The sequence below is a fragment of the Nematostella vectensis genome, chromosome 8 (genome assembly GCF_932526225.1).
Source record: "Nematostella vectensis chromosome 8, jaNemVect1.1, whole genome shotgun sequence".
Taxonomy (NCBI): domain Eukaryota; kingdom Metazoa; phylum Cnidaria; class Anthozoa; order Actiniaria; family Edwardsiidae; genus Nematostella; species Nematostella vectensis.
The window spans coordinates 5,611,753-5,623,560 of NC_064041.1; the positions used below are offsets into that span (position 1 = coordinate 5,611,753).

General features: G+C 41.4%; 1 protein-coding gene across 2 annotated transcripts; it reads left to right on the forward strand.

Annotated features, from left to right (window-relative positions):
* The first annotated feature begins 3,639 nt into the window (after nucleotides 1-3,639).
* On the forward strand, nucleotides 3,640-11,453 carry LOC116613986. Of its 2 annotated transcripts, none has more exons than XM_048731339.1 (3): nucleotides 3,640-4,158; nucleotides 7,765-9,817; nucleotides 10,572-11,453. In XM_048731339.1, exons 1-3 carry the CDS (start codon nucleotides 4,017-4,019, stop codon nucleotides 10,741-10,743), a joined length of 2,367 nt encoding a protein of 788 aa, XP_048587296.1. In that variant the 5' UTR covers nucleotides 3,640-4,016; the 3' UTR covers nucleotides 10,744-11,453. The 2 variants fall into 2 exon arrangements, with proteins under 2 accessions (XP_048587296.1, XP_048587297.1); XM_048731340.1 differs by lacking the exon at nucleotides 3,640-4,158 and adding an exon at nucleotides 6,958-7,578.
* The last annotated feature ends 355 nt before the right edge of the window (nucleotides 11,454-11,808 follow it).

Below are 11,808 nucleotides of genomic sequence, written 5' to 3' on the forward strand. Positions count from 1 at the left end.
CCCTCGCGTTACAATGTCCCTTTCCCCTCGTGTTACGATGTCCCTTGCCCTTCGCGTTACAATGTCCCTTGCCCCTCGTGTTACGATGTCCCTTGCCCCTCGTGTTACCATGTCCCTTGTCCCTCGTATTACGATGTCCCTTGTCCCTCGTGTTACCATGTCCCTTGTTCCTCGTGTTACGATGTTCCTAGTCCCTCGTGTTACCATGTCCCTTGCCCCTCGTGTTACCATGTCCCTTGTCCCTTGTGTTACGATGTCCCTTGCCCCTCGTGTTACGATGTCCCTTGCCCCTCGTGTTACCATGTCCCTTGTCCCTCGTGTTACGATGTCCCTTGCCCCTCGTGTTACCATGTCCCTTGTCTCTTGTGTTACGATGTCCCTTGCCCCTCGTGTTACGATGTCCCTTGCCCCATGTCCCTTGCTTTTTTGCCCCCTTTCCTTGTGTTAGGCCCTACGTCATGATTTTCTTGTGCCCCCTTTTACGATATTCCTTGTGTTACACCCTACGTCATAATGTTTTTCTTGTGGATAATGTACGATATGTGATGCCTCTTGTGACCATATCTCTCGGGTCCCGAGTTACGGTATCGAGTTGTACTTCCGCTATCTCTTTCCCCGTTCTCCTGTGTTGTGTTCCGTACCGATTCCGAGAATCTGCGTTTCCCTTCTAACTACGACATATTCTTTTTATCTGCGCTTAACCGCGGTATTAACTTCTTTGACCGTGTCAATAAGGAAAGGTCACCTTGATTACAAGTTCTAAGTCTTTTTCTTGGTTCGCAATTTCAGACATGTTTTCGTCATGCGGAGTTGCGTTCGCTTTGTCTCACAATGCAGGGTCTCGTGGCTATGTTCAAGCTAATGTAGCTAATGTGTCATGAAACCGTGTAATAATTAAAGAGTCTGCGATGGTTGAATCTGAGTTAAAGATAACAAAAAGATAATAGAGTGGTATGTTTTCAAATGCACAAGAGGTTTTGCCCATCATATCGACTTTCACCAAGTATCAACCCGCGGCACATCAAAGGTGAAATAGATGGGTGTGTTCAGCCAAGTGTAAACCCGACAATACTTCATGATACGCCAGTGGCAACCGAAACAAGCGTTTACCCCCTGTTTAAGGCACTCAAACAATTCATGTGAAGCATCAGGGCTTGTCTTAGACGCTCGTCTTCTTACTTGAGCTATCGCGTTATTGTGTAAAGCTGTGTTTTTTTCTGATAAAGAGTATTGTCTAGCTATCGCTTTAATTAAAATAGTCGGCGCCTTGCTCATAATTTTTCATTTTTTTTTTTTTTATTTTGCACTATTTTGAATAAGATAAAGAATATTTGGATACAGGTAGAAAAAAGGGGAAGTTAACTATTTACGGTACTTAAGAAGAAAAAAAAATTTAAGGTGCGCAGTGACCATAGAAGCATAAGCTTTCGAGATGGTCACTGCCACAGTCAGATTTCGAGGGTCTTACAGGATATTATTATAATATTATTATAATATTATTATTATTATTATTTTTTTTTTTTTTTTTTTTTTACAATATATAATATATACATAAACAAAATATAATATTTTAGAGTGAGGAAAAGTAAATCTGGCCAGGGTGGATCAATATTAATTCTGATTATTTAATAAATGCAATTTCAGTTGTTCTATGAAGGAATTGTAAGGTAAGGACTTAATGCAATTTGGTATTTTTTCCCAAAATCTAGAAGACATGGCTGTAAATTTAGTTAATCCATAATTGGTTTTGGAAGCTGGCCTAAAGAGATTGCCTTTGGAAGCATATCTGGTATTATGTGAGTGAACTTGAGTGGCAGGCAGGATTAGATTACATAATGGCTTAGGCATAGTATCAGGAAAGTGTTGGAGCTTATAAACAAGAGATGATATCCTTAGATTATGTATGTTATCAAGATTCAGGATCCTAAGCAGTTGGTAATAATTCGATGGACTTTCCCTTTGGGGAGCAAAGAAAATAGAGCGAATGCATTTATTCTGCTTCGTTTTGATAGGGCGAAGCCGTGTTTGGCTTGCCGAGCCCCAGCTCATTATACCATAAGAAATATATGGGTAAATTAAATTATAGTATAGTTGTGTTAAAGTAGTCAGGGGAAGAAAATAACGTAACTTGGAAATGATTCCAAGATTTTTTGCGAGGCATTTATTAACATGATTTAGTTGTGAATTCCATTTGAGATGTTCATCAATAAAGACACCTAAGTATTTTATGTTGTTAGTATTCTTTATACCATATGCTGTTAAGTCAATAGAAACACTTTTTCTGGGGGAGGTGACAGTGATATGATGTGTTTTCTTAAAATTAATGGACAACTTGTTAGCGTTACAGTATTTGATGACATTGTCTAATTCACTATTAACAGTGGTTTCTAAATCTTTGGGGTTTTTTGAAGTATAAAATAGATTTGTATCATCTGCAAATATTCTAAATTTCAGTTTCTTAGAAGAGTTGGGGAGATCATTAATATATAAGAGGAATAATAAGGGACCAAGGGTAGATCCTTGAGGAACTCCGCAAGAGATTGGTAGCATAGATGATTCCGCATTGCCAATTTTGACAAACTGATGACGATTAGAGAGATAACTAGAAAACCATTTTGCGGGGGTTCCCCTGACTCCATATTTGTACATTTTAGCTAATAAGATGTCGTGGTTAATAGTATCAAATGCCTTTGAAAAATCTAAGAAAATAGCACATGTAGTCATACCTTGGTCAATAGAAGACTTGAGGGTCTCAACAGTTTCTAATATGGCATGTTCGGTTGAATGGCCTTTCCGAAATCCAAATTGAAATTCAAATAAAATTTTATGTTTTTCAAGAAAAAAAATCAGCTGGTTGTAGATAAGCTTCTCAAGAATCTTGCTAAATGAACAGATTATTGATATTGGTCTATAATTCCCTGGTTCAGTGGCATCCCCACTTTTATATATAGGAGTAACCCTTGAGATTTTGAAAATATCAGGGACTTCACCACTTGCTATAGATTCATTATAAATGGCAGTAAAGGGAGAGGCTAGGATGGATGCTGACAATTTTATAAATTTATTAGGAATAGTAATATATGATTTATTTTCATTAAGAGATGCAAAAAGTAAAAAAACCTGTGCTTCTGAAACTGGAGACATAACAAAAGAAGAAGTTGTAGATTGTTTAATATAGGATGTAGGAGATATGGATTTGTCATCTTTAATTTGGGAAGCTAGATTGGTTCCTACATTTGTAAAAAATTTGTTCAACTGATCAGCAATATCAGAAGGATTGGTAAACGACCTATTTCCTGAAGTAATGCGACTAGGAGCACTTTGCCCCTTTGTTTTCCTTTGTATCAGCTTGCCGATTAATTTCCAGGTAGCTTTGAGGTTGTTTTTACAGCTAATAAATTGAGAATGGAAATATTCCTTTTTACTTTTGTTGAGAAGATGTGATAAAGTATTAGAATATTGCTTGTATGCTATTACTTTTTCTTGGTTTTTGCTAAAAAAGTGACTTCGGTACATTTTTTGCTTGTGCTTTATTGATTTTAAGATGCCATTGGTAATCCATGGTTTACTAAGTTGTCTTTTTTTTGCACGAGAGGCAATTTTCATTGGTGCATGTTTATCGATAACCATAAAAACAAGGTTGTATATAGCCCGAGGCACGGCGGGCACTTGGAGTAACTCCGGGCTTCGGCTGGCCCCCTAACCGAGTCCACATGAAGCGTGCTGTGAACAACTACGCATAAATTGCAAATAGCTACCACATCTGAATAAGAGCGTTTTTTCGCCCGTACTGTCAAGAAACCGCGCGCGCCGTTCTGGAATGGACATTTATCATCTCGGTACTTGCTAGATATTGGTGTCGTTCATCCGTAGCGGGTAAAGTGCCTTCATATGAGGCTAGAGAAGAGGAAAAAGTTATAAAGAAAAGATGAGGACTTTGCGCGTGTGTGGAGTTTCTACAACGTGCTGTTGAATTTGATCTGGAAATATCAGGAAACACGGTCCAATCTTCTGCTATGAGTGTGATGGTCAAAAAAGAGAGTGAACAAGGTCATTGCACTACTCCTGGACAAGAAGAGACTTCGCAAAGCAAGGTTAACGCTCCCTGCCGAAGTGAAGATGGATCGTTACACAACAAAAACAACGAGAAGAGCAAGGGTGAGTATACCGGCTGATCTAAGTTAAAGTATATTCAAGAGGAAGAGGACTCAAACAAGGGTTAGCAATAAGATTAAAGATTTTTCATTCAGAAGCTAAGTATGAATTGCTTTCCACATTTCCCCGTATGTTCTAAATTAAAGTCTAAATTCTCGTCGCAAAGAGACTGAATGTGTTATCAGATAGTGCCCGGGGCACTAGAAAAGTTGGTAGAGAGCGGGGCTGTTTTCAATTTCCGCCGCCTTTATAGCAATCTAAGTCACATCTGGTTTAAAGCTGCCCGTGCAACGGGAAGGGAAGAAACTAGAACGCCAAACCTACTGACTACGACCCTTAACCGGTGTATCGGGGTATATCAATACACGGAAAATTCCACCAGACAGTAGAGAAATGTATGCTTAATCCTTGCTAAGTCTGTATTGATAGTATAGCGAATGTGAGCCTCGAAAATACGCCTAATTCGGTACCTAGTCCACACAATGCCTTTGCATATGTAAATCTGCCGCCGGCTGTTTGTAGCGTACTCACATAGCTTCTCGCATATGAGTTTGGTAAGAAATTAGCTGTTCGTTTGAGCAAATATTACAACCCTTCGGGGCTTGAAGGCTTTTGCCCAATGAAAGTAGACCCGGTTCCTCATTCCCAATCATGGCTTTCTTAGCCGCCGTATTTACGTCGCTGTGATTGGCTGTGTTTTCGGATCGTGTGGGTTGGAGTAAGGCATATATTATCATCGCCGAAGGCTAGTCGCCACATCAAACAGTCAATGTGCTCCATCAGGCTTGTATTGCCACTAGCGATATTACTCCCTGCTTTGCCGTAATCCTGGCTACGCAGAACAACATCTTGGCCTTAGCCGAGCTAATATGTTGAGCCAACTGGCAAGACATACCACCCCTCAGTTTTACCTTCAAGCACTCCACACTATCGCCACAGACAACCTCTGTTTCAACAGGCTATTTTAGAAGGCAGTTTCCCGCACAGCGTTTTTCTTAAAAAGAAAAAAATTATTCTACTTGTGGTATCTTCCTCTCAGTATTGTTCCCTTTAATTGTTTGGGCTTCTGGAAGTAACTAAGTGATTTTCTTGTTTTTGCTATGGATATAGCTGTGCATAACATATAGTCTTTTAGCATCACTTTGCCATTCAATTCAAGGTAAGAAAATGTTATCGGTCCTATTCACAAGGCTAAGCTGTAATTGTAGTCGGAAAACATAATAAACAAATTTAGAAGGATATTCACTGTTTCTTTTTTTTGTAACATTATGGACAAGTAACTTCTTATCTCTGATTTGACTTTCCTTTTGAAAATTTTCTACTTTTCAAAACAACTCAAACGGCTGATTATTATTCTAAGTGCTGACAGATGTGCCTCTAACTCAAGAGGTACGAAAAGTTATTACGCTTTACCGCATACTCAAGGGCCAAAACGGACGCTGCGCATATTAATTTTCTAGTATATAGGTCCATTATGCCCTGATGAAACAAGCATTTATTTTCAACCCTAGTCAATCTCTCTCCATGGAATCCTTCCTTATGTACTGACTAATGTACTTTTTGTAATTTCATAAAAGCATTAAATAATAAACGAGCACTTGTTCGCATACCCTGACTCACTATATGTAGATTTATGCTGAGCTAACGCCCCAAATTTTGGTATTTGTTAGTACACACAGCTTCTTTTCGATATTAGGCTTCAGACACAGCTTCTATTCTGTCTAAGGTTTCAAATAGGCCTTGTCGCTAACCTTAAGTTTTAGAGTCTTTAGAATCTTTTTACAAAAATTGGCTCCAAAAAGTTTAATATACCAATCCAAAGCATAGAATTTTATAATTGTTTGATGGTGTAGTTTTTAGTCTATGAATGATAAATGTGAGTCAAAGTAAAGTTTGCTACCCTTTTTAAAAAAGTAAAAAGGTGACGTTTTGCTATATGTTTTTCTATGAAACATAATAACATTTTGTCTTTCTAGTATCCATGAGATATCTTTATGAACCAATACAAATAGAGTGTGCGGTGTGCGATAGTATGTTTAGCTATTTGTAGTAGATAAACGCGCTTTGGACAATTCACCGTTAAAAGCCTGATGACGATTGTGGCAATATAGCCTTTTAGGTAGAAATTTATATTGGCCTTTTTGTAGAATCTTCTCCAAATAAGTACAGCTAATCGTTGTTATAGAACAAACCGGATAAGTAAAACGCTATTCACTTCACAGGTTTCCTATCCCTTGTTGGCGAATTGTCTTCGTTCTATTTGTCTTACCTCAACAAATAATTAAATATTACTGGAGGGATAGGTCACACGATTAAATAATTATTTTATTACGTTTAAAGCATTTTTGACAGCATTTGTTTAGTTTTTACACGTTTATAATACTCAAGGGTTATCTAACTATGTTGTTCACTGAAGTTTTATTTTTTCTCTGAAAATAGCACGTACACTATCCACGATCTACGTGACCATCAAATGAGTTACATATGTTGTTGTAGGCTCATTGTGTGGAAAGGCGAAAGGGAAATGTTCTTTGATCTGCCCCGTGTTAAAAACCAATCTGTCAGCATTTCAAGTTGAATCGTACGCTTAGCTGAATGGAGTAATGCTATTATCTTAAGATTGGTTGCATATGTTTATGTGACGGCTTAAAAATGTTTCTGATAAACCACTTTTTACACTTTTGTGTACCTTAATTAAAAAAAAAAAAAAAAACTGTTGCAGACCGGCCTGCAGACCTTAAGGAAAACGGAGGAAGGCGCGCTCGAGAAAATTTCCCGCCATATACCAAATAGATTTGGATAGCTTTTCTCTTTGTTGTTTATACAAAATCTATCGTCAATTCAATGATACCTCGAATACATTAGAATGTTCTAGAAAGTGCCTACGGCACAACTTGAATGCATGACGTGTAAAGCCAGATTTTATTTAAAACAAATTCCCATCAGTGTGGTGAAGCCGGCTTGACAAGCTGTCTGCGTGATGCGGAGGTGAGATGGCTGATTCTTCCTTTCTCACCAGGAAGGCCTTTAGCAAAAGCTTCGTATCATCCCTCAGGCAAATTGGTCAGCGGTATTCAGGAAAAGCTTGAGGGATAGCTCACGGGTGAAATGACCACTGCTAGCTCTTTGCCTTCATTCGTGCTATATCTTGGAATAGATTAGAAGGCTTTGCCAATCAGCCATGTGGCTTATAGCCTTCGGCTAACATTTGCTTATCCCACAATTCTCTGAGGGCATTACGTTTGATCACTGATGAGTAATGCCGCAAGCGATGAATTTGAAAGAGTCTTTCCGTAGTCTTCCCGCAGCGAAAACACGACACACTCAGCCTTATAACATTTCATTGACTCAAAGCTGGTAGAATTCAATGATAGCGACGTTTGTCGCTTTCATCAAGTTCTATATACACAACAATGCCTGACAGTAAGTTTAGTGTGACGTACTATAACGAAAGCAGAGAACAAACCCAAACACGTTATGTATTCTCTTTTGTCTTTCTGTTTCACGTGTTTATTTCGTTTGTATTGTGACTCATTTATAGGGTTTTAATCTTTTTCTTTACAGATGAAAGGAAGATGAAACACTCTAATTTATCTCTTTCTTTTCTAGATGAAGATACCACAGGGAGCCCGGTTATTAAATCCGCCAAGCTCACAATCAAACAAGAACGAGTCGACGACGAGGAGGAAATATCTAACTGTCACTATAGCAACCGACGTGACAGCCGTGACGACGACTTGAATAGCAACACTTCGGGTAACCATGACGACGAGGCCTATTTTCGTGAGACTTTAGCGGACGGCGATATCACAGTTGTACGAATTCCCGTCAACGGTCACGATGAGCACTTCTCGTATCCTCGTCGTGTCCCCGTAATGTACCCGATGCATTATCGAGGGGCAAGTCACAGCAGGGGGTCTGCAAGCCCGACGGGTTATCGATTGGAAGACAACGAGCTCGCTCCGGATGCTAGACGAAAGATTTACGAAGGTGGCTGTTGGAGTGAGTCTCGTCAGGCAAGAAAAGCTTACTCGCCACTACCACCAAGTGCCCTGCACGACAAAACATCCACTAGGGAGGGAGACAAGAGGCGTAATTTGTTCCCGACATACGCACCGGAAGTTGATAAAGCGAAGCATCCAAATGGCTTCCGGAAGGACGCGAGACGTGAGCGGCCCCACGTGCGCGGGGAGGACGGAGAGGAGGAGTCTCTATGGAAACAGGTTCAGCGGTATCGTCACCGAAAGCGGCCAGTACTTGGCAAGCTCCACATTCCGTCACAAGAGGAAACCATTTTCATGCAATACAACGAGATCCGGGAACGTCGTCTTCGAGAGGGACGCTATTTGCCGCGGGAACCCTGCGGACGTTCGGAGACAATTGAGAAGGAGGAGCCCGCACCAGTCTCTCCTCCATCGCATCCCTCTAGTGATGACGACAGCAACCGGAAGCAGGTCTCGGAAGCAGACGTTACGTCATCGAATGCGCCTAGTGAGACAAGGAGAGGAGAAAATGACTTAGAGGAAGCGCCGACCATGTGCAATGGGGATATGCTGCTTACCACAATAACTGCAAATACGGACTTACGCATGGGAGAGTCTCCCGGGGACTTGCGCACCAAACCAGCTGTTACTTCATCAAACCCGGCAGTAATCAGTGAGTCTGATGTCGTATCCTTCAATTCGGGTCGAAATAGGATGACGCCCTCTGCACCTTTGCCACGCCCATATACCCCTTTATACCCTGAGGTGCCTTGTGACTCACGCCGACCCCCAAGGTCAGATACATACAATGCCCTGTGCGGTAGAGACGCTCCCTACACTCCTGGGGGACAATGTAGGCATAACAACTGTAGCGAGTATGACGTCAGCTACGGTTCGGATGAATGTTGCCATGACCACCCGGAACGAAGACGCGTAGGATGTAGTCACCATTGTTGCTACCCAACTGAGCAGAAGGCAATGCGCAAGCGCAGAATGAGCGACCCGGATGAATACTGGTCTAAGCTCGCGAAAACTCGAGCATCGGACTCTCCCATCGCATGCAGAGATTCTAGTCCTTTCCAAAACGAAACGCATTCGCCGTCATCTTCAGACTCCGTGGATATCATTGACTCCGAACAACTTCGTGGTTCCCGATTTTCCACCGAAGATCCTCCGTACGAGTGCGAAAACTCTCGGGAGTCTGTCGTGTCTTCCGATACCGTCGCGGATAAGCGGAAAGACCGTGGCGATGGCTCGGCTCAGATGAACGAAGATGACGTGGTCTGTCAAGTAAACGGGCTGTTCTCGTTGCCAGGTTACCGTGAAACGAAATACAACATCAGTCTGGGAGAACTGAAGCGTCGCACAGGGCAGCCCGAAACCCTTACAAGAGTAGAAATGATCTCCTACGTGCGACAAGCGAAAACCTCAGGTAGAATTCTACTGGACAAGAATAGCATTACTACATCGAACCGCTCGCACCCGACCATCATGTCGCGCGTGTGCGAGCGTGAGGCACAGGTCCTCGCGTGTGGGTTGCATAAGATGAACATGGAGTATCTGCCACTTAGAAAGATGGCGCAGAGGGCGGTGGGCGTTTACAGGTCACGTGGCTGCGAGGGGTGCCAGGAGTGCAGGCTCAGAATGAGGCGGAAAATTGTGGATGTGGAGATCACGAGGTGATTTATTTTATTTACTCGTTGACTTAAAATCTAATACAGTATTCAATATATCCAGCCAAAGCCGGCTTACCTAACTCGAAGACCTGTATAAGTAACTCGATAGCACAGGCCCGTACCCAGTATTTTTCTTGGGGGGTGGGGGGCTGCGAAATCCGAAAAAGTGGACCTAATTTTTCCGTGGGTGGGGGAGGAGGCAATAAGTACCAGACGTACCAGAGTGATCTAGCTTATTCTTTATAGTTTTGTCTACAAATAGCACGTCTATTTGGAACCGAAAGTGGACCTTCGGCCGTTGTGTGTCGTGTGTGTGTGTGTGTGTGTGTGGGGGGGGGGGGGGGGGGGGGGGGGAGGGGGGTGCGTTCGCACCCCCTGCATCCCCCTGGGTACGGGCCTGTAGTATCCATACGAGACTGACCTGTGTCACATCTAGGTCAAAAGTACACCATATATCCAACAACTCGCTAGGTTTTAGGTCATCACCATTACTGTCCCCATGCACGAATAACTCGTAAAACTGACCCAAAACTTGCGCTCACAACACGTTGCTTTCGGCTATTATTAAGTTTATGTAGAATAGAAAGAAAAGATTTCTTGGGAAACGGTTGTCGGGAATGAATAAATGAATGAATCGTTTATTAGCCACATTTGCAGTGTGGCGGTCAATTTACGATACAAGTTGACAGGTTATCAAGAGTTCAAAACGTTTAAATCAAATCATACGCTAACCAGAAAAAAATATTTCCTTTACCAGAAACATGCTAAGAGAAATGTCACGCGTCACGCAAGAGTCAAGCTACAGCGGGATGCTCGACGCTTTCGACCTCGCATCACACACGTTCGGCACTCCTAACCTGCTGAACAACATCAAGCTTATGGACGAGTATTTTAGGCATCTTCTACTCGCGCTAGACGACGAGCACTGAGCTCTCATATTTGACGACGCATACGATGTCACATAAGAACTGAATCCGTATACTCTCATCAGCCTAACTCCTAATGTGACGTCACTTAGACTGTTGCGTCATGACCTCTTAGATGCCATTAAAACTGAATCCGTTTACACTTATCAGTGAATATATATATGTAACGTTCCATATAATGTCATGACCTCATATATGTCATAAAGAACTTCACCCGAGCATCACTTATCAGTGAATATATATATGTAACGTTCCATATAATGTCATGACGTCATATATGTCATGAAGAACTTAACCCGAGCATCACTTATCAGTGAATATATATATGTAACGTTCCATATAATGTCATGACCTCATATATGTCATAAAGAACTTCACCCGAGCATCACTTATCAGTTAATATATATATGTAACGTTCCATATAATGTCATGACCTCATATATGTCATAAAGAACTTAACCCGAGCATCACTTATCAGTGAATATATATATGTAACGTTCCATATAATGTCATGACCTCATATATGTCATGAACTTCACCCGAGCATCACTTGAGTCCTGTGTAGTAGGAGCATATCACCCATTGTATTTCGTAGGTTGTCTCAAAGTAACAAGGGTGCGGTATGAATAAAGTGATGTAGTTCAGTAATAGACAGTGTATAGTATTTACCTTCACATTCGGAAGGGAAAGATAATAAAGTTATATTCACTGTGGTCTCCTTTTTTATTTTTATTGTTAGCCTGCTTCGCTCCTTCCGAGGAAAGAGTTGGAAGATTTCCAATTGCGATTCCGATGGCAATTGAGCTCAATCAGGTATCAGATATCGCCCCTCGATCACTAAAGAAGTAGGAAATTCACTATTTAGGGAATCATCGTGTAATATATTCTTAATAAATCTCCTGATCTCCTGACATTAAATCATGGTGGTAAGACACCGAGGGAGAGGGTAAAAAAGCAGCGAGAGATACCTTTTAAGCTTCTTTGAAGCTAGAAAAATCACTTTTGGTACTCCGCCTGAAGAAGGAAAATGCCATTTATATGATAGTGTAGTCTGTTTCTTTTGTGAAA